At 44.7% G+C, this 23,344-nt stretch overlaps 1 protein-coding gene across 4 annotated transcripts in view; it reads left to right on the top strand.

The window, feature by feature from the left end:
• Positions 1 to 23,344, top strand: part of MEGF6 (multiple EGF like domains 6) — a 232,694-nt gene that overhangs the window by 165,075 nt on the left and 44,275 nt on the right. For all 4 annotated transcript variants that reach the window (XM_067472777.1, XM_067472776.1, XM_067472775.1 and 1 more), the window contains 7 exons: positions 1,989 to 2,117; positions 3,231 to 3,362; positions 10,164 to 10,292; positions 13,946 to 14,074; positions 14,158 to 14,286; positions 18,814 to 18,942; positions 22,033 to 22,161. In XM_067472777.1, coding sequence (XP_067328878.1) covers positions 1,989 to 2,117; positions 3,231 to 3,362; positions 10,164 to 10,292; positions 13,946 to 14,074; positions 14,158 to 14,286; positions 18,814 to 18,942; positions 22,033 to 22,161 — 906 coding nt within the window. The remainder of the gene's footprint in view (positions 1 to 1,988; positions 2,118 to 3,230; positions 3,363 to 10,163; positions 10,293 to 13,945; positions 14,075 to 14,157; positions 14,287 to 18,813; positions 18,943 to 22,032; positions 22,162 to 23,344) is intronic.

Below are 23,344 nucleotides of genomic sequence, written 5' to 3'. Positions count from 1 at the left end.
AACAAACAACGACTATAAAACTTGCACCAGACATACGGAAATAATAACAAAATAATAACGAAACAATTTTGAAACAATTATGAAACAATTTCGAAACAATTACAAAATGAATTGGAAAAATTCATTTTGTTTTTTAGTTGCTCCTGAATGGTTCAATATCGCTTCGTTATCAAAAAAATAACGAATTAATAACGAATTACGAGATTAACGAACGAAACCGCCCAGCCCTACTTCTGTATGACCTTTAACTGATTAGAATAGAATCATCTTCCCTTGAGAAAAGGAGCAAGTGACTAGACTGCGTTCCATTGCAGATCTGCCACTCTCAAAGGTACACGATCTCTCTCTTTCCCATGCAGAAGCGCGGTCAGTGGACCAGACTCCTCTGGTCTGCCACAATTTTGGAATATTAGAAGGTCTCTTATATAGCAATATTTCTTGCTGATGTTGTTCCAAACTTGTAAATGAATGATAGATGTTTTTCTAGCCTGAAACATCCTGGCTTCATCTCAGTTCCTGGCAGATGTTGACTCTCCTTAATTGGGTTGGTAAACGTAAGGAACAATGTGTTGACTTTCTTCTTAATGTAAGGAACCTTGTAAACATTTCCTTAAGTTAGAGAGCCATTGTCCCTGATAATGTAAACACACTATTTTTCACCAAAAGTTCAACAGTTAATCATCACAGTTCTCAGCAGCAACTTTTAATTACTGTCCATTAATTCTTCACCTCCTTCTTGTAGCTTTCCAAGCTTCTTTCATTAGGATGATATCTAATATAGACACCAACCATACATCTTTCATACAATCCATTCAAATCATACATCATATTTCATGACATGGAGTGACTCCAAGGGCCATCCAGTCCAAGCTTGTTCTGTTATGTGGAAGTAGAAACATCAAAGCACTTCTGACAGATGGCCATTCAGCCTCAGGCTAAAAACCTGCCGAGAAGAAGTCTATCAGACTCCCTGGCAGCATATTCCACTCTTGCAGCTCCTTTATGGAAATAATAATAATACACTTTAATTATATTCCACTCTACCTCCCCGAGAGGACTCAGAGCAGATTACTGTATACTAGGTTTGGGCGGTTTCGTTCGTTAATTTCGTAATTCGTTATTAATTCGTATTTAAATTAGCTTACGATCCAATATTGAGCCATGCAGGAATAGTGTGAGGAGTAAATTAGATTCGAAACAATTTTTTCAATTTATTTCGTAATTGTTTCATAATTGTTTCGTAATTGTTTCATAATTGTTTCGTAATTATTTCGAAATTATTTCGTAATTATTTTCACATGTCTGGTGCAAGTTTTATAGTAGTTGTTTGTTTTCTCACACCAACAGTCAACAACAGAGGGAGAGGGAAGCTTCAGAAGTTCCCCCTGTCCCATTTGGAGGTTTTTTTAGCATATTCCGCCATTAACGAATCGATTCGTAATTTTACGAAATTTCGTAAATTTCGAAATTTTTAAAAACACAATTTCGGAATTCTTAAAAAAAAGAAAAAGCGATGGACCCCTAAAAACGAAGCGAGTTTAGAAACAAATTTTTCCGTTGTTACCCAGGCCTACTGTATACACATATATAGGCAAACGTTCAATGCCTTCTATACAGTGAACAATGACATACAATACACAAACAAAGGCAAAGGTTCCCCTTTCCATCTCCAGCTTTCTGGAGGCAGTGCTCAATTCTGGCCATGGGGAGATGCTCTTGTTCCATTTCTAAGCTGAGGAGCCTGTTGTCCATAAACACCTCCTGGTTGTGTTGCTGGCATGGCTGCAACATGGGGATGTTAGGTGTCTTGTATCCAAATTTGGTGTCAATTCGTCCAGTGGTTTTCGAGGTAAGTTAATCCCACAAACGAACATTACATATTTATTCATATAGATAAAGTTGGAAGAGACCTCCAGGGCCATCAGCACAATCCTATTTTGCTCTGCAAGAATACACAATGTTTTGCATCCTTTGCCTTTGTCTTGCAGTGTGTCCACCTGGCTGGTATGGCCAGGATTGCCAACTGCCCTGCAACTGTGGGAATGAAGGGCATTGCCACCCGGAGACAGGGAGGTGCAGCTGTGCCCCCGGATGGACTGGCTATCACTGTCAAAGAGGTACCTCTTCATAGTCATAGAAGAAACCCCCAAGGGCCATCGAGTCCAACTCCATTCTTTATGCCTATCAGTATCATTGGTTCCTACTCGAATCAACACAAAAGGGGGAAGATGATGGGGCTTGAGGAACCTGGTGATCCTCTGAGTGACATAGTGTATTTTTGTCCCTGAAGCCATCCCATCTGATCTGGAAATGACGGCATCCGTTCCTCTAAGGCAATGTTTCTCAACCTGGGGGTTGGGACCCCTGTGGGGGTCGCAAGGGAGTGTCAGAGGGGTTGCCAAAGATCATCAGAAAATATAATATTTTCTGTTGATCATGGGGGTTCTGTGTGGGAGGTTTGGCCCAATTCTATTGGTGGGGTTCAGAATGCTCTTGGATTGTAGGTGAACTATAAATCCCAGCAACTACAACTCCCAAATTTCAAGGTCTAGTTCCCCAAACTCCACCAGTGTCCACATTTGGGTATATTCAGTATTCGTGCCAAGTTTGGTCCAGATCCATCCTTGTTTGAGTCCACAGTGCTCTCTGAATGTAGGTGAACGACAACTCCCAAACTCAAGGTCAATGTCCACCAAAACCTTCCAGCATTTTCTGTGCGTCATGGGAGTTCTGTGTGCCAAGGTTGGTACAATTCCATCATTGGTGGAGTCTGGAATGCTCTTTGATTGTATCTAAACTATAAATCCCAGCAACTACAACTCCCAATAACAAAATCACGCCGCAACCCCACCAGTATTCATATTTGTGCATATTGGGTATTTGAGCCAAATTTGATCCATTGAATGAAAATACATCCCAAATATCACATATTTACTTGATGATTCATAACAGTAGCGAAATTACAGTAATAATAATAATAATAATAATAATAATAATAATAATCTTTATTTATACCCTGCCACAATCTCCCCAATGGGGACTCGAAGCAGCAACAAAAATAATGTTATGGTTGAGGGTCACCACAACATGAAGAACTCTATTGAGGGGTCGCAGCATTAGGAAGGTTGAGAACCACTGCTCTAAGGAGGGAGTCACCTACTACCGAGACCCGTTTCCTTTGAGGATTGATAGGGTCCCCTTTGTATAAGGTCTCTCCTTTCCTTCTGCAGCCTGTGATGCTGGCTACTGGGGTCCCGACTGTGCCAACGCTTGCAACTGCAGCAACAGTGATGGGAGCTGCAATGCCTTGACTGGGCAGTGCCTCTGTGAGGCTGGCTATACTGGATCCCGTTGTGATCGGAGTGAGTACTGTCTTACAATGAGAAATGTTTGTGCCATACCTTCATGAGCTCCTGTGCACCCAAACAAGACATTTTTTTCTGTTTTTTATTTTCAATTTACATATTCATAAAAACAATGAGATACACATACACACACACACATACATGAGGATTATCTGGAAAGTAAGGTTACAAAGCATGTAGCTCTCACTGAGAATTTTTGCGGGGGAAGTTGGTATCACTGCTGTGTAGTTACAAGCTGTTAGGAATTGTGGGAGTCGGAGTCCAAAACACTTGGAGGGCTGAAGTTTGCTTGTGCCTGGTATATAAGGTAAGTGGCAAACATAATACTATAAATTCATCTTTACCAAATGCTCTGGTTTGTTGTCCTGTGCCTTCAATTCATTTCGAACTAATGACAGCTCCAGCATGGTTTTTTTTTGTCAAACTAAGGCGCAACTTGACAGAAGCAAAATGCTAGATCCACCAGACACAGCTCTGTAAATCTGTAAATCAAGGACTCTGGAGACTTTGGTTATAAAAGAAAAACTCAGGTTACTAAGCACAGAAAAACACGTCCATCTACAGCAAGCGACACACAGGAAGAGACAGGAAAACCGAAAGTCAAAACAGAACTTTGCAGCTGTTAATCTTCTTGCTCCAAGCGGCAACTCCCTAGAAGTTCTCAGCAGAAGAGAGCTTATCTTAAGGTCACTTAATCACAGCCTCAACATAAACATTTGAGTATAGTATTTCCATTCTCAGTGGCATCCATATTTGCTACACAAGAATTACATTTAAAACTCATACACATAATACATATAATCCTTACAGTTTTCTGGGGCTGGGAGTGTGTGACTTTCCCAAAGTCTTTAAATAGCTGTGTGGGGAGTCAAATTGTTGTCAAGCAATTTAGAATGGCTGTGGATAGAGAGACCCAATCATTGTGGATTGCCTGGTGAGAAAGATAAGCCAATATTTCAGAATAAATCTTACCAAGTTGAAGAGAAAGCCACCAAGGTTTTAATTTCATTCCAGCAGGAAAGAATGACAATGGCAGTAGTCTGCCAAAAAAAATCGACATGGCCATTGGGTAGAGAGATACAATATTTATAGCCTTCAGATTCAAAAGTTCCCATATCCACCACTCCCCCCCCCCCAAGCTGGCTTTGTTATGATTGGCTGTGACGTCAGCAAGCCAGCAGGAGAGCCAATGGTGGCCTGAGTCCTGCTTTGGCCGCTCAGCCAATGAGGTGGAAGGGAGGCAGGCAACAGAGAAACAATAAAGAAATGTCTAGTTGCCAGGATTTTAGGTGACCAATGTTTGCCAAACGGGGATGGGACTTGGAGGCACTGTTTTACAGTGGCTCCGGTCATTCCTAGAGGGCCGATCCCAGAAGGTGTTTATTTATTATTTATTTATTTATTTCTTGCATTTCTTGACCGCCCCTCTCAGCCCGAAGGCGACTCGGGGCGGTGAACAACAACAAAGAAGACAGTGTACAGTGAATCAAGACGCTACAAACCACACAAATACAACATAACATATACTTATACTAAAAATCCGCTTCGTCAAGTCCTGGGGTCATAGCCAAAATTCGTAGTCCTAGATCATTCCAGTGTCAATTTAGCTGCACTCAATTGAAGGCCTGCTCGAAGAGCCATGTTTTTAGGCCCCTACGGAAGGCCATCAAGGAGGGCGCCTGTCTAACTTCTGTAGGGAGAGTGTTCCACAGCCGGGGGGCCACCACCGAGAAGGCCCGCTCCCTCGTCCCCGCCAGACGTGCCTGTGAGGCAGGCGGGACCGAGAGAAGGGCCTCCCCGGATGATCTCAAGGCCCTCGTGGGCTCGTAGGCCGAGATGCGGTCTGCAAGGTATTTTGGGCCGGAACCGTTTAGGGCTTTGTAGGATAACACCAGCACCTTAAATTGGGCCCGGTAGCAAATCGGCAGCCAGTGGAGCTGGGACAGCAGAGGCGTTGTATGCTCTCTGCGTCCAGCTCCCGTTAGCAACATGGCTGCTGCGCGCTGGACTAGCTGAAGCTTCCGGGCCGTCTTCAAGGGCAGCCCCACGTAGAGAGCGTTGCAGTAGTCGAGGCGGGATGTGACCAAAGCGTGTACCACCGTGGCCAAGTCAGACTTCCCAAGATACGGGCGCAGCTGGCGCACGAGCCTAAGCTGTGCAAATGCTCCCCTGGTCACCGCTGAAACCTGAGGCTCCAGGCTCAGCGATGAGTCCAGGGTCACACCCAAGCTGCGAACCTGCGCCTTCAAGGGGAGTGCGACCCCGTCCAGCACAGGCTGTAACCCTATACCCTGTTCGGCCTTGCGACTGACCAGGAGTACCTCTGTCTTGTCTGGATTTAATTTCAGTTTGTTCGCCCTCATCCAGTCCATTACAGCGGCCAGGCACCGGTTCAGGACTTCGACGGCCTCCTTAGTAGCAGGTGGAAAGGAGTGACAGAGTTGGACGTCATCTGCGTACAGGTGACACCGCACCCCGAAACTCCGGATGATCTCACCCAGCGGCTTCATGTAGATGTTAAACAACAAGGGGGACAGGATGGAACCCTGAGGAACGCCACAGGTCAATGGCTGCGGCGTTGAACAGGAGTCCCCCAGTAACACCTTCTGAGTGCGACCCTCCAGAAATGACCGGAGCCACTGCAGAGCAGTGCCCCCAAGACCCATCTCTGCAAGGCGCCCCAGAAGAATACCGTGGTCGACGGTATCGAAGGCCGCTGAGAGGTCCAGGAGCACCAACAGGGACACACTCCCCCTGTCTAGCTCCCGGCGCAGATCATCCACTAAGGCGACCAAGACCGTCTCGGTACCATGTCCCGGTCTGAAACCAGACTGTGCCGGATCCAGATAATCCGTGTCTCCCAAGAATACCTGGAGTTGTGAGGCCACCACGCTTTCCATGACTTTGCCCAAAAAGGGAAGATTGGAAACAGGCCGAAAGTTGTCCAATTTAGTGGGGTCAAGTGATGGTTTCTTCAACAGCGGCTTTATAACAGCCTGTTTTAGGCTCGCTGGAATCTTGCCTTCCCGAAGGGAGGCATTAACCACCACCGTTACCCACTCGGCCAATCCCCCTCTGGCCTCCTTAAGAAGCCAGGATGGGCAGGGGTCTAGGATGGACGTGGTGGGTCTCATTCCTCCAAGTATCTTGTCCACATCCTCGGGTTTCACAAACTGAAAAGAATCCAACAAAAACTGACAAGCAGGTGCTTGAGTCACATCCACAGAGACTGCATCTAATGTGGCGTCCAGCCCAGAGCGGATCAAAGCGACTTTGTCTGCAAAGAACCGAGCAAATGCTTCGCAGCGCGCTGCCGAGTTGTCAGGGCTCCCACCCGTGGGGGGAGTTAAAAGACCTCTGACAACCCGGAACAACTCCGCCGGACGGTTTTTTGCAGACGCAATAGTGGCCGCAAAGAAAGTTTTCTTTGCGGCTTTTATTGCCGCGGCATATGCCCTCAGAAAGGACACAAACCGTGTTCGGTTTGACTCGCTTGGGTCCGATCGCCACACGCTCTCTGGGAGACACCTGTTCAACCCCACAACTGTTGTCTTGTGGGGTTCCACAGGGTTCAATTCTGTCTCCCATGCTGTTTAACATCTACATGAAGCCGCTGGGAGAGATCATCCGGAGTTTCGGGGTACGGTGCCATCTGTACGCAGATGATGTCCAACTCTTTCACTCCTTTCCACCTGCTACTAAGGGGGCTGTCGAGGTTCTGAACCGGTGCCTGGCTGCTGTAACGGTCTGGATGAGGGCGAACACATTGAAATTGAATCCAGACAAGACAGAGGTACTCCTGGTCAGTCGCAAGGCCGAACAGGGTATAGGGTTACAGCCTGTGTTGGATGGGGTCGCACTCCCCCTGAAGACGCAGGTTCGCAGCTTGGGTGTGATCCTGGACTCATCGCTGAGCCTGGAACCCCAGGTTTCGGCGGTGACCAGGGGACCATTTGCACAGTTAAAACTTGTGAGCCAGCTGCGCCTGTACCTTGGGAAGTCTGACTTGGCCACAGTAGTCCACGCTCTGGTTACATCCCGCCTAGACTACTGCAACGCTCTCTACGTGGGGTTGCCTTTGAAGACGGCTCAGAAGCTTCAATTAGTCCAACGTTCGACAGCCATGATTCTAACAGGAGCGGAACGCAGGGAGCATACAACCCCCCTGTTACGCCAACTCCACTGGCTACCGATTTGCTACCGGGCTCAGTTCAAAGTGCTGGCGTTGACCTTTAAAGCCCTAAACGGTTCCGGCCCAAGCTACCTATCCGACCGCATCTCGGCCTATGAACCCACCAGGACTTTGAGATCTTCCGGGGAGGCCCTGCTCTCGATCCCGCCAGCCTCACAAGCATGACTGGCGGGGACGAGAGATAGGGCCTTCTCGGTGGTGGCTCCCCGGCTGTGGAACGCCCTTCCCACAGACATTAGATTAGCACCATCTCTAATGGTATTCCGCAGGAAAGTGAAGACCTGGTTATTTGTGCAGGCGTTCGAATAATTTAGTGCAATGATTGGTAATGACATAGGAATGGAACAATGGATGACGAATCTGGATTGTGTTTTTTAGTGATGAGACACTAGTGAATGGTTATTATAGTAATTGTGTACAGTGTATTAGATTAGGTTGTTAAATGTATTTTTATATTGGTGCATTGAATTTTGCTGTTTCCTGTGTGCTGTAAACCGCTGTGAGTCGCCTCCGGGCTGAGAACAGCGGTATAGAAGTAAAGTAAATAAATAAAAGTAAATAAATAACCTGTAGGCTCTCAAGCCTAGCCAAGGTTATTGTTTGATTCTTTGGATTAACGTCTTGGTCTAGCCCCTAGAGACTTGATCCGTTGTTTTTACAGTCCTGAGATATGGAGTCCATTGAATACATTAATGTTGGTCTCTGGCTGGTCAGGATTGACACAATGGAGAGGCTGTAGCAAAGTTCCTGGTTTCTCACAGACAGGAAGATGCCCTTTGTGTTGAGTGATTTAAATGTCCATGACTCGTATCATCCCAGATGGTCTGGCTTTGCCCTCCGAAGTCTGATCTGATAAAGAGATATTTATTCTTATTGTCCATGCAAGTGAGCTTGGTGAAACCTTTTGTTAAGGGATTACCAGCTCAAGAAGCGTGGGGGCTTCCAGAGTCAAGAGTCAAACCGTCATATTTTCATATAAACATACATACACATAGGGGATGGGGAGTGGGCAAGGGAACAAAGAAGGAATTAATAGAAAGAGAGGGGGAATCATGTTTAAGGGAAAGTTGCATCAGCCAGCCAAAGTCCATAAAAGTTCATAAAGTTTGGCAAGAGTTTATTAAAGTTCCTATAAAGTTCATGGAAAGTCCATAAGAATTGGGCCATGGGGTCATGGAAAAAGCCTTAGGTTCCTGTCAGAGTTTGGGGGGTGTGCAGCAGAAGGCTTGCTAGATCAACAGACACTGTGATGTAAAAATCAGGACTCTGCAGGCTTACGGTTGCAAAAGAAACTAAGTTTTACTAAGTACATCAAACACACGTCTTAGAATCATAGAATCATAGAATCAAAGAGTTGGAAGAGACCTCATGGACCATCCAGTCCAACCCCATTCTGCCAAGAAGCAGGAATATTGTATTCAAATCACCCCTGACAGATGGCCATCCAGCCTCTGTTTAAAAGCTTCCAAAGAAGGAGCCTCCACCACACTCCGGGGCAAAGAGTTCCACTGCTGAACGGCTCTCACAGTCAGGAGGTTCTTCCTCATGTTCAGATGGAATCTCCTTTCTTGTAGTTTGAAGCCATTGTTCCGCGTCCTAGTCTCCAGGGAAGCAGAAAACAAGCTTGCTCCCTCCTCCCTGTGGCTTCCTCTCACATATTTATACATGGCTATCATATCCCCTCTCAGCCTTCTCTTCTTCAGGCTAAACATGCCCAGCTCCTTAAGCCGCTCCTCATAGGGCTTGTTCTCCAGACCTTTTATCATTTTAGTCGCTCTCCTCTGGACACATTCCAGCTTGTCAATATCTCTCTTGAATGGTGGTGCCCAGAATTGGACACAATATTCCAGATGTGGTCTAACCAAAGCAGAATAGAGGGGTAGCATGACTTCCCTAGATCTAGACACTATGCTCCTCTTGATGCAGGCCAAAATCCCATTGGCTTTTTTTGTCGCCACATCACATTGTTGGCTCATGTTTAACTTGTTGTCCATGAGGACTCCAAGATCTTTTTCACACGTACTGCTCTCCAGCCAGGCATCGTCCCCCATTCTGTATCTTTGCATTTCGTTTTTTCTGCCAAAGTGGAGTATCTTGCATTTGTCACTGTTGAACTTCATTTTGTTAGTTTTGGCCCATCTCTCTAATCTGTCAAGATCGTTTTGAATCCTGAGTCTTAACACAGCGAGCTACAAACAAGAACTAATGGGAAACCGAAAGTCTCTGTGCACACCTGCTTATCTCTCTTCACTCTGGCTGAGTGTCTTTAGTCTCCCTCCCTCCAATGAGCAGACGGGCTTTATTTCCTGGAGGATGGACTGGTTGGATCTTCTCGCAGTCCAAGGCACTCTCAGAACTTTCCTCCAACACCACAGCTCAAAAGCATTGATCTTCCTTCGCTCAGCCTTCCCTAAGGTCCAGCTAAAACACACATACATAACTAAATTAATCCTGACAGTTCCCACATGGGGGAGAGATCTCAAAATCCTGGTCCCAGAGTCATATTGCTATGCCATGCTGTCTCTTCTTCACAAAAACAGATAGAGTGGTATGTTTACGGTCCTTTCTCTTCCCTGTCCCCATTGCTTTGTTTTGTTTTTCCCAAGAGTGCCCCGAAGGGATGTTTGGTCCAAACTGCCGGCACCGGTGCCAGTGTGACAACGGAGCGGCTTGCGACCATGTGAGCGGGGCCTGCACTTGCACTCCGGGTTGGAGAGGGACGTTTTGTGAGCTTGGTAAGTAGCCAAGAGCCGGACCTTGGGTTGATGGCATCCCATATTTCTATTCTTATCAGACGTTGGAACTGGGAACTCCATTCTTTACACATGCTATTTGGGAATAGACTAAGTCAATCCAAACTCTGTAGAATGGAGATTTATTTGTCGTGTCAGAGCAACCAGTCCATTATATTACATTTCTAACAGAACAAAGCAAACAAACAGAAAAATACAAAACTTGTGAGTTTGGTAGTTGGTTAAATGTCCTTTGACCAGTCTCTGGCCACTTGGAGTGCTTCTGGTGTTGCTGCAAGAAGGTCCTCCATTGTGCATGTGGCTGGGCTCATGTTGCATTGCAGTAGGTGGTCAGTGGTTTGGTCTTCTCCACACTCACATGTCGAGGATTCCACTTTGTAGCCCCATTTCTGAAGGTTGGCTCTGCATCTCGTGGTGCCAGAGCGCAGTCTGTTCAGCACCTTCCAAGTCTCCCAGTCTTCTGTGTGCCCAGGGGGGAGTCTCTCATCTGGTATCAGCCATTGGTTGAGGTGCTGGGTTTGAGCCTGCCACTTTTGGACTCTTGCTTGCTGAGGTGTTCCAGCGAGTGTCTCTGTAGATCTTAGAAAACTATGTCTTGATTTAAGTCTTTGACGTGCTGGCTGATACCCAAACAGGGGATGAGCTGGAGATGTCTCTGCCTTGGTCCTTTCACTATTGCCTGCCACTTCTCGGCGGATGTCAGGTGGTGCAATACCGGCTAAGCAGTGTAATTTCTCCAGTGGTGTAGGGCGCAGACACCCCGTGATAATGCAGCATGTCTCATTAAGAGCCACGTCCACTGTTTTAGTGTGGTGAGATGTGTTCCACACTGGGCATGCATACTCAGCAGCAGAGTAGCACAGCGTAAGGGCAGATGTCTTCACTGTATCTGGTTGTGATCCCCAGGTTGTGCCAGTCATCTTTCGTATGATATTGTTTCTAGCACCCACTTTTTGTTTGATGTTCAGGCAGTGCTTCTTGTAGGTCAGAGCATGGTCCAGAGTGACTCCCAGGTATTTGGGTGCGCTGCAATGCTCCAGTGGGATTCCTTCCCAGGTGATCTTCAGAGCTCGAGATGCTTCTCTGTTCTTGAGATGAAAGGCACATGTCTGTGTTTTAGATGGGTTAGGGATCAGCTGGTTTCCCCTGTAATAGGCAGTAAGAGCACCTAGAGCTTCGGAAAGCTTCTGTTCTACCATCTCAAAGCTCCCTGCTTGAGCAGTAATGGCACGATCATCAGCATAGATAGGCATGGAGATAGAATCTCCATAGAATGGAGATAGCATTGTGCCATCACTTAATGTGGCCAGTTGGATTTGCTGGTATAGGAGCACCATAAAGTTAATCTGGAGCACGCAGACTGCTTCTGTGGGCATTTGTCTTCATTTGGAATGGTCCATTGTTTTCACCCCAACTCCTTTTTATGGAAATAATAGAAAACACAGATAATGCTTTTGTTAAAAAAACCAACAACCTTGGTCTCAAGTCCACCTAAAACTTCAATATTATTATTAACTAACTTGGATACCTGGCATTGCCGGATTGTTTGAAAAAGTCAATTTTAATTGTACAAAATGCATAAGGTTGTGGGTTAGTCTTTTGTGAGGTATTCAGAGTAGCTATTAGTAGATAGCTAGAATACTATTTTGGAGCAGAGCCCAGTTAGTGGACTGTTCAATTCCTAGTGAAGTCTAATTCAGGGTATTTTTGGCTAGATTCCTAAGGGGCAGTTTTGGGAGTTACTTTCAGAGATTCATTTCCTGAAGTAATTTTCTGTGGTGGAACTTTGAAGACTTGTAACCCAGAAGAGTTTAAGATTTTACTCTAACGCAACCACAAGCTTCTCATGCCAGTATTTTCTGAAACCATTAAGCATTTGTACCTGAATTATTTTAAGCTTGTTCAATAAACATTCTTGTTCTTTTATTAACTTATACCAGCCTCAGTGTGTATACCTTTGTGGTCAAAGTATTTCTAAAGTCAGCTTCACAGCAGCCACTAAGAAACTATAGTGGCATAGTGTGTGTTACAGAACAAACTCACAATATTACCTCAGCCTGATTAATACTGGAATGGTGGCAGCGGAATTCATTTGAAGAAGCATTTTAAGTCTCTCAGTTCTAGTGTTTCCCAGTTCCTACCTTTTAAAATACCAAGTGTCTCTCCCCTTCTCTGCTCTAGTCTCCCCTGATATTGGTATAACCAGTGGGATATACTTCAACAATTAAAGTAAAGAGAAATTTAAATATACAGCTGGTTCAACAACCATACTCTCTCTTCCTTCTGACGGCTTCATATTTTTGGTGAACAGCACGTTCATATTTTAGGAGGTGCCTGTTGTTATATCGGGCAATAGGCTTGGACAATCCAGTTTGTTAATTTCGTTATTCGTTATTAATTCGTATTTAAATTAGCTTATGATCCAATATTGAGCCATGCAGGAATAGTGTGAGGAGTAATTAAGAATCGAAACAATTTTTCCAATTTTCGTAATTATTTTGTAATTATTTCGTAATTATTTCATAATTATTTTCGTATGTCTGATGCAAGTTTTACAATCTCGCATTTACCCCATTTCCGGTCCCTTTGCTCTGCTGCTTCCCTCCTCTTTCCTCATGCTTCTTCTTGCCTCACTGTGGGCTGCACTGGGCTTCCTTCCTTCCTTCCTTCCTTCCTTCCTTCCTTCCTTCCTTCCAGCTAGCAAATCCCACATTCCCCCTCCCTCCTCTTTCTCCTGGCATCCTTCTTGCCCAAAATTTCTCATTACTTTATTTTTCATACCCTCACTCTATGCCACAGGAATGCGTTGCCAGGTACAGCTAGTATAAAACATAATACAATACAATACAATACAATACAATACAATATAATATAATATAATATAATATAATATAATATACAATTATAATATAATATATAATAATAATATTATTATATTATATTATTATAATAATATAATATAATATATATAATATATATAATAATATATAATATAATAATATTAGAATAGTATAATATAATATATAATAATATAATATAATATACAACAATATAATATAATAATATTAGAATAATATAATATAATATAGTTGTTTGTTTTATCACACTAACAGAGGGAGAGGGAAGCTTCAGAAGTTCCCCCTGTCCCATTTGGAGGTTTTTTTTTAGCATATTGCGCAATCGCGTCCGCCATTAACGAATCGATTCGTAATTTTACAAAATTTCGTATATTTCAAAATTTTTAAAAGGAAAATTTCGGAATTCTTAAAAAAAACGAAACACAAGGGCCCCCTAAAAACAAAACGAGTTTAGAACCAAATTTTCCCGTGGTTACCCAAGCCTATCGGGCAAGTTTGCTCTGGATGCATCATCGCTGAGGTTCAGTCTGCTCTTTGGCTGTAGGATAAACTACAACTCCCACTATGATGGGTCAGTCCCCTCAAACCCCTCCAGTAGGTTGAGTTAGTCAAGGGGGTTCTGTGTGCCAAGTGTGGTCCAGGTCCGTAATCAGTGGAGGTCACAGTTTCTCTGGTTGTGGGTGGACTACAACTCCCAGAAAGGAAGGACAGTTCCCACAAACATTCCTTCATATCAATTGCCTTTTGGCCTCCCATGTCTTTTTTCTTATCCTGCAGCCTGCCCTGATGGTTTTTATGGGATGGAGTGTCGAGGGACCTGCCGTTGCCTCAATGGAGCCCGTTGCGATCCTGTGATGGGACATTGCCTTTGTCCTCCTGGCTGGATCGGCCCAAACTGCAATCAAAGTATGTGCCTCATGGTCTCAAAAGGTATGGCGTTGGCTGCATGCGCCTGCAAGGTGCCACTCATGTGCCTGTTCCCCTTGCAGCTTGCCAGGCTCACCGCTATGGGGAGAATTGCAGCCAGGAATGCCACTGTTCCAATGGGGCTCCTTGTGACCACATCAGTGGGAAGTGCCTCTGTGCGCCTGGATGGACGGGAGACACCTGTCAGCAAGGTATTAACAGCTAATATTACAATATAACTAGTATTGACAAAATCCATTTTTTTCTTTATCAATCCACGAGTTTCATTGCATAAGTCGGTGTGGTGAATCTAACCTTTTGCCAGGAAGGCCGAAGCCTGGAAAGTCAGTAGCTGACATGTTGAGTGATAGGCAGGAGAGCTAAGAGGCAAGAGGGAGGAGTCAGCCGACTCCTGATTGGCTAGAGCAGTCAGGGGAGGAGTTAGGTTTTAGAGGGAAAAAAGGCTGTGTCTTTTGACAAGCTGGAGAGAAGAGCTTTAAACATCATAGAGTGAAGAAGTATTTTAGGAAGAGGGAGCTGAGAGGAATTTAGACAGGGAGAGAGAACTTTTGAAGTGAGCCTTGGGGTTAGAGCATAGGAAAGGCAAAGGTTCCTGAGTCACTGTACATAGTAGGGTCAGTGAAGGAAAGCCTGGTTTGCTCTGCGAGGCAGTCAGTGGGCTGTTCTCAGGGACACACTGTGTCAGTGTAGTGAACAGTGTGAAGCAAGGAACTCACAAGAAACAAAAGTTAAAGTCTTAAGAGAAGACTGTTTGTCTAACCAGCTAAGCCTCTGAAACGCATTACGCTTATGTACCACTCATATTAAGAGTTGATTTGTTCACCAATAAACCTGTTTCTAATTTTCATCTTAACCTCGTGTCTGCCTCGGTCTGTCACTCTCAATAGATCTCAGCAAGCCTAAAGTCAACTTAATTTCAGTCCGGTCAGCAAGAGAAGCAGCCATTAAAGAAGAGCAAGAGCTTGAATCCACTTTACCTATTTCACATTCACACTTATGTTTTCCTCAGACATTAATTGAGGTGGTGGCGGCGAAACTACCAATTACATCAGTAATTAACACCGTTAATACAGTTGGTCACTTGATAGTAATACTGAGGTGGAATAAGAGAGTCTTTCCCCCTTGTCATAGTCCTTTTATCGTCATTAAAGTAGTGTCCAGTTGAACGTTAACATCTTTACACTGCTGGCAGAGTGGGATTGCCTTCCCCCCTGCCAAGATTGACATTGATCTTCGTTATAGTCGGTAATTCAGATTTGCATTTTGAAGTTTCGTTGTAGGGTTGCTGTGAGTTTCCCAGGCTGTATGTCCATGTTCCAGAACCATTCTTAGTAGATTAGAGAGATGATTGGCCAAAACTAACAAAATGAAGTTCAACAGTGAGAAATGCAAGATACTCCACTTAGGCAGAAAAAAAGGAAATGCAAAGATACAGAATGGGGGACGATGCCTGGCTCAAGAGCAGTACGTGTGAAAAAGATCTTGGAGTGCTCGTGGATAGCAAGTTAAACATGAGCCAACAATGTGATGTGGCGGCAAAAAAGCCAATGGGATTTTGGCCTGCATCAATAGGAGCATAGTGTCTAGATTCAGGGAAGTCATGCTCTCCATGCTCTATTCCGCCTTGATTAGACCACACCTGGAATATTGTGTCCAATTCTGGGCACCACAATTGAAAGGAAATGTTGACAAGCTGGAATGTGTCCAGAGGAGGGCGACTGAAATGATCAAAGATCTGGAGAACAAGCCCTATGAGGAGCAGCTTAAAGAGCTGGGCATGTTTAGCCTGAAGAAGAGAAGGTTGAGAGGAGACATGGTAGCCATGTATAAATACGTGAGAGGAAGCCACAGGGAGGAGGAGGGAGCAAGCTTGTTTTCTGCTTCCTTGGAGACTAGGATGCGAAACAATGGCTTCAAACTACAAGAAAGGAGATTCCATCTGAACATGAGGAAGAACATCCTGACTGTGAGAGCCGTTCAGCAGTGGAACTCTCTGCCCTGGAGTGTGGTGGAGGCTCCTTCTTTGGAAGCTTTTAAACAGAGGCTGGATGGCCATCTGTCGGGGGTGCTTTGAATGCAATATTCCTTGGCAGAATGGGGTTGGACTGGATGGCCCATTCCAACTCTAGGATTCTATGATTCTCTCATGACATTTTGTTTTGTTATAGTTTGATGGTCCCCCTTTTATGTCTCATTTGTCTTGATCTGCGGTTTTCTAGAGAGGAAATTACCCCACAGACCGATTGGAAAGGCTTTATTTCTCAAAGCATACAGTACGGTTACAAGCAAAGTTCCATCTGACAGTTGCTTTCTTTCTCCCACACTGTGGCTCTCTCCTTCACTGCCTCGTTTCCAAGGAAACTCTCTCCCTTGCTTCAAGTGAGCTACAGACCAAGGAATGGCCTACTTTCATGGTTTCCCACAACACCAGGAAAGGAGGTCATGACATCCTTGATTACACTATGTAACAAAATTTAACTCAGGTATATAGGTATCCAAATTAAGCACCAACTGATAACACTGTGCAACAAAATTTGATTTTTTTTTTCTGTTCCTAGTTTGAATTTCCTGTTTAATTGTTTGGTCCTTACTTTGACAGTAGCTGTTATCCTCCAGAAACCCTGAAATCACAGGTCCGCAGTTTGGGGGTCCTCCTGGACTCACCGCTGACGCTTGATGCGCAGGTGTCAGCGGTAGCCGGGAGGGCCTTCACACAATTAAAACTTGTGCGCCAACTGCGACCTTACCTCCTGAAATCTGACTCGACCATGGTGGTTCATGCCTTAGTTACCTCTAGACTAGACTACTGTAATGTACTCTACATGGGGCTACCCTTGAAGACGGTCCGGAAATTACAACTTGTCCAACGTTCGTGCAGCCAGATTAATAATTGGGGATAGTTATAGGGAGTGGTCTACCCCCCCTGTTTAAGGAGCTCCACTGACCCACCACCACACCTGGCCCAGGCCATCCCTGCACCCCGGCATCTGGCTCCAGGGAAGGAAGGACGCCGCCATCGGGGACGATGAGGAACGGGAAGGAGGGAAGGAAGCAGGTGAGGGATGGAAGGACGGAAATGAGGGGAAGGGGTGTAAATAGGAAGGAAGGAAGAAAAGACGGAAAGAAAGAAGAAAAGTGGGAAGGGGAGGGGAAGGGAAGGTGTAGGAAGGAAGGAAGGAAGGTACTAAGGTAGGTATATCAGAGAAGAAAGGTAGGAAATAAACAAAAGGAGGGAAGGGGAAGGAAAGGTGTATGAAAAAAGGAAGGAAGGAGAAATTGGGAAAGTATATGAGGGAAGAAAGGTAGGAAAGAAAGAAGAAAGAGAGAGTAGGAGCATGGGAAACAATGGAGAAAGGAAGGAAGGAAGAAGAAAGGAGTGGAAGGGAAGGTGTAGGAACAAAGGAAAGGAAGGAAGAAAGGACAGAAGAAAAGGCAAGGGAGGAAAGAAAGCAAATGAAGAAGAGAAAGGGAAGGAAAGAAAGAAAGAAAGAAAGAAAGAAAGGGAAGCATGGAACTACAGAGCGAAGGAAGGAAGGAAAGAGAAAGGGAAGAAAGGAGACAAAGAGGAAGGAAAAGAAAAAGGGAGGAGGAAGGAAAGAGGTACAGAAGGAAGGAGGAGAGAAGGAAAGAAAAAAGGGAAGGGAGGAAAGACGCAGCAAAGGAAAAAGAGAAAGAAGCAGAGAAAGTCGCAGGGAAGGAAAGAAATAAGGAGAAGGAAGGATGAAAGCAAACAGCTAAGGAAGGAAGTAAACAGGTAGAGAAGGAAGAAAGGAAAGAAGAAAACGGAATGAAGGAAGGAGTGAAAGAAGCAGAGAAAGAGGGAGAGAAGGCTGACCACAGCAACGCGTGGCGGGTAAAGCTCTAAACGGTTTGGGACCCACCTACCTTGGTGACCGTGTCTCCCTCCATGAACCAATTTGGGCCCTCCGATCTTCTGGGGAAGCCCTTCTTTTGCCCCTGCCAATTTCACAAGTTCGCCTTGTAAGTACAAGGGAGAAATTAGGAAAGCCCCTACCTTAGAAACCTTTAAAAAGGACCTTAAAACCTGGCACTTCCGGGGCGCCTTTGGTGAGTAGGTATACAACCTCACACTATTGCTCAACGTTCTGTCATTGGCGTATACCTCCCCCCCTGCCGTGGGCAAGCTTGATTCCACAACCCCGCTATAATGAGCCCTCCTCCGCAAATAAGCTACTTTTCCTTTATCTCACCCAAGTTTTTAATTAATTTGTAATTAGTTTTATTTTAATTATTACATGTAGCCCGCTCATTGTCACTATGTTTTTGCTTATTGTAATTTTATGTTGTTATGTATTCACATGTTTTATGTAATTATGATGCTGTTGTTTATTGTTTGCGTTTTCGGTTTGCGTTTTCGGTTTTGCTCTGTTGTAATTTGTTGTTTGGGCTTGGCCTCATGTAAGCCGCCCCGAGTCCCCCGTCGGGGAGATGGTGGCGGGGTATAAATAAAGTTTTCTTATTATTATAATATTATTTTTGTGACTGCCACAAACGATATTGAATTGATTGAGACTCCATGAGATATTCATTGAAAAACTACACCAAAATGTGCTATCGCAGGATGTCCCTCCCACCAAAACAAAGTTTTGTCCAGTTTAATAAACTTTTCCCATGTTTTTATGATGGAACCAATTAGGAAATGACATTTATGACCTAGGAATAAATTATTGTTATTATTGTTTTTCTTCTTCTCAAAGTTTGTCCAGACGGCTTCTATGGTGCAGGCTGCCAACTACCGTGCCTCTGTCAACATGGTGGGATGTGTGATCCCGTCACTGGACTCTGTACATGCCCAGAGGGATGGATCGGATTGGCCTGTGAACTGGGTAGGAACCTCTGACAAAGAATCCAAGAGCTTATCAGCAAGAGAGAGAAAAGCAGGACTCCCCACACACCCCAACTCCCTGAGATTAGTGCAAAAATACAACTGGGTTGATGCGTGATACGGATGCAGAAATACAATGGGATAGATGGGTGATATTAATTTGCTCAAAATACTGCCACTCTGTAATAGTCGATAAAAACTTTACTATTCTGCTGGGCCCATAACCATGGCCAGGATAATTAGATAGCCAAAGTATCGGGTTGTTGTAGGTTTTTTCGGGCTATATGGCCATGTTCTAGAGGCATTCTCTCCTGAAGTTTCGCCTGCATCTATGGCAAGCATCCTCAGAGGTAGTGAGGTCTGTTGGAAGTAAGAACTCAAAAACCACTGGGGGAATTGACACCAAATTTGGACACAAGACACCTAACAGTCCAATTTATGTCCTCCACTCAAAAAAAATGATTTTGTCATTTGGGAATTGTCGTTGCTGGGATTTATAGTTCACCTACAATCAAAGAGCATTCTGAACTCCACCAATGATGGAATTGGGCCAAACTTAGCACACAGGGCTCCCATGACTAACAGAAAAAACTGGAAAGGTTTGGTGGGCATTGACCTTGAGTTTGGGAATTGTAGTTCACCCACATCCAGAGAGCATTGTGGACTCAAACAATGATGGATCTGGACCAAACTTGGCACAAGCACTCAATACGCCAAAATACGAACACAGATGGAGTTCAGGGAAAATAGACCTTGACATTTGGGAGTTGTAGTTGCTGGGATTTATAGTTCACCTACAATCAAAGAGCATTCTGAACTCCACCAATGATGGAATTGAACCAAACATGGCATGCAGGACTTCCATGACCAACAGAACACACTGGAAGGGTTTGGTAGGCATTGACCTTGAGTTTGGGAGTTGTAGTTCACCTACATCCAGAGAGGACTGTGGACTCAAACAATGATGGATCTGGACCAAACTTGACACAAACATTCCATATGCCCAAATATGAACACAGATGGAGTTTGGAGGAAATAGACCTTGACATTTGGGATTTGTACTTACTGGGATTTATAGTTCACTATAAATCCCAGTAAGTCCCAATATAGTTCACACTCTCCACATCAACAATATAATCCCAATATAGTTCACACTCTCCACATCAACACTGACAAAGAAACAACAAGAAATACTGTTTACTTACAAGCAGAAAGGAATTACATATATTAGAAACCAACACTTTCTCATTACTTTATTTTCCAGATCACCAGACTGGGCCACAGCAACGCCTGGCAGGGGACAGCTAGTGGGTTTATATATCTGTGGAATGACCAGGGTGGGACAGAGAACTTTTGTCTGTTGGAGCTAGGTGTGAATGTTTCAACTGACCACCTTGATTAGCACTTGATGGCCTGGCAGTTGTTTGGTGTGGCTTGTTAGTGCCTGGGGCAATCTTTTGTTGAGAGGTGATTGTTTCTGTTCTGTCATGCGCTGGGCCTATAATAATTTACTTTTGGAATAGGATGTGCACCTTGTGCCCAGCGGGAAGCCAGGGGCACCTCGAAAGAGGCCTTTAAGGATTTTCCTGTAGAGATAGTCTTTAGAGTCTTTAATGATGTAACAAAGTCCTTTATTATTGAACAAATCCAACAGATATTTCTCAAATCTTCAATGGGTCAAACAAATGCTTCAAGGCTTTGAATTAACTGGTGGCTCCCTTAATCTTGTCCACAAGGGACAGGCAACTGTCTTCATTAACTGTTCCTTTACTTTAGAGGGAAACTCTTTTTTAACCTCTTCCAGGTTGACTATAATCTAATCCTTACTGATGTGGGTCCTACTACCGGATTCAAACTGTGTCTTGAGCACCGAGTAGACCTACCAGTAAAGGCTTGCAGATTCTCCAGCTGGAGTTCTCTGGGTCTGTAAAGCTGTTTTCCCTCCGGAATTTCTTAGAGACTTTAGGGCTGTTTCCCTCAGATGCCGTAAGGCTGAGAGGCTGTGAGCTCTCTGCCAGAGCTTTGGGACTGTTTTCCCCTGGAATGTCCCTGGAATTTCCTGGACTTCACTTTCCCTGGATGGTCTTAAGAAATGTAGCTTTTGTACAGGTGAAGCTTGTCCACGTCCTCTAACTTAGCTTTCCTCACTCAGACTAACTAAAAATGGCTCCCTCTTCCCATCTCCCTGAGAGAAGGGGCGGATCCAAACTTAACAATGATAGACAGGTGGCTTGCCCTATGACTGCAAACCAAAGGAAGCCACCTTTTTTGCAGAATCCCTGAAACTTTAGAATGCATGCAAACACTTAATAGAAAGGAAATAAAATTGGAGCTCCTGGTACAGAGTTCATAAAAACACACAGGGTTGTGAAACTAAACTCCCCATTTGGAGGGCATGTACTCCAGTGGCAGAAGCGTTGAGGGAAGCAATAGTGTCGTGTTGTCCACCTACTCGCCAAAGGCGCAGCAGAAGAGCCAGGTTTTAAGGTTCTTTTTTAACGTTTCTAGTGAAGGGCCTTATGGATTTCAGTGGCTTCTCTGTGTAATCTGACATGGAGGTTGTTAGAGTGGTCCAGCATTTCTGTGTTCTCAAATAATATGTTGTGCCCAGGTTGGTTCATCAGGTGCGTTTGCTACAACAGCAAAACAACAGAGAGGAAACAATCAGGGACAGCTAACTACCTCTCAACAAAAGATTGCCCCAGGCACTAACAAGCCACACCAAACAACTGCCAGGCCATCAAATGCTAATCAAGGTGGTCAGTTGAAACATTCACACCTAGCTCCAACAGACAAGAGTTCTTTGTCCCACTCTGGTCATTCCACAGATATATAAACCCATTTTCCTAGTTCCAACAGACCTCTGTGGATGCTTGCTATAGATGCAGGCAAAACGTCAGGAGAGAATGCCTCTAGAACATGGCCATATAGCCCGAAAAAACCTACAACAACCCAGTGATTCCAACCATGAAAGCCTTCGACAATACAGCCAAAGTATTCATCCTTGAAAACTGATGTGGGGAGTTTTGACATTATTTCTCCTTACTGACATTTTTGAAATCATTGCGCTGAAATGTTCTCTTTCCTGCAGAGTGCCCTGAAGGAAAGTATGGGCATGGTTGCCAAGAAAACTGTGGTTGTCTCCATGGGGGGCTTTGTGACCAAGAGACTGGGCACTGCCGTTGCCGTCCTGGATGGACCGGAGAGAAGTGCCAAAGCCGTAAGTAGAAAGAACGCCTGTACGTCTTGCAATTGCCGGCCTGTTACATTCTGGAGCATCTTCTCAGTCGGCCTTTCAACTGAGGTCAGATACTATTAAAAGCAGAATTCTAGCCAGCCCTCCATGTCCAGGAGTTGGGGGCATATGAGCCCCTGAGAGTGGAAATAGAAAGCTCCAGAGACTCTTTCTTTAGGAATCCCCAGTTGCTCCAGACTCAGTAGGAGTCTAGTGTCTAGATCCAGGGAAGTCATGCTAGCCATGCTCTATTCTGCCTTGGTTGGACCACACCTGGAATATTGTGTCCAGTTCTGGGCACCACAATTCAAGAGAGATGTTGACAAGCTGGAATGTGTCCAGAGGAGGGCGACTAAAATGATCAAGGGTGTGGAGAACAAGCCCTATGAGGAGCGGCTTAAAGAGCTGGGCATGTTTAGCCTGCAGAAGAGAAGGCTGAGAGGAGATGTGATAGCCATGTATAAATATGTGAGAGGAAGCCACAGGGAGGAGGGAGCAAGCTTGTTTTCTACTTCCCTGGAGACAATAGATTCAAACTACATGCATTAACTGTATATAGGGAATCATTTGGGGAATGTGTTCTGGCCTAGTCCAGGTGATTGTGAATGATGTAATCCTGGGTCTGAGTTAAGTCAGTGAGTTGGTAACCAATCAGAGATTGCTATGTGTAAAGGTACAGAATTGTATATAAGGAAGTCATGTACAGTGTATTCTCTCTCCTTGTGCTGTGATGCTGTTCGTCGAAGGCTATATGTAATTGATTAAAAGAGCCTGTCTGCTAAGACAAGATATAACTGTGTGCTGTGGTAAGTTTGTAATGCCATCTAGACTGGGGGAAAGACCATGGTAAAACTGACAATGGCCGGGCATGTGCTCAAGTGTCTGTAAAAGAGTTCCAGAGTGACTGCAGTTTGTGGGAGCAGTTGACTGAAAATACTGGGCAGGAAGAAGCTACTGGAAAGCGCTGAAGTTGTGCAACTGATCTGCTGCTGAATTGTGAAATTAATCTCAACAGGGTTGGATTGGATGGCCCATGAGGTCTCTTCCAACTCTTTGATTCTATGATTCTCTAAGCCTTTTGATCATAGTATTTCCTCCTTGCTTTCTGGCATTTTTATGGTGTCATAAATTAACCTCCCTGCTTTAAGTGGTCCATAATTTCTCTACT

Source organism: Anolis sagrei, chromosome 13 (assembly GCF_037176765.1).
Source record: "Anolis sagrei isolate rAnoSag1 chromosome 13, rAnoSag1.mat, whole genome shotgun sequence".
NCBI lineage: Eukaryota > Metazoa > Chordata > Lepidosauria > Squamata > Dactyloidae > Anolis > Anolis sagrei.
The sequence above is the reverse complement of the archived record's forward strand: the minus strand, read 5'-3'. Positions and strand labels throughout refer to the sequence as shown.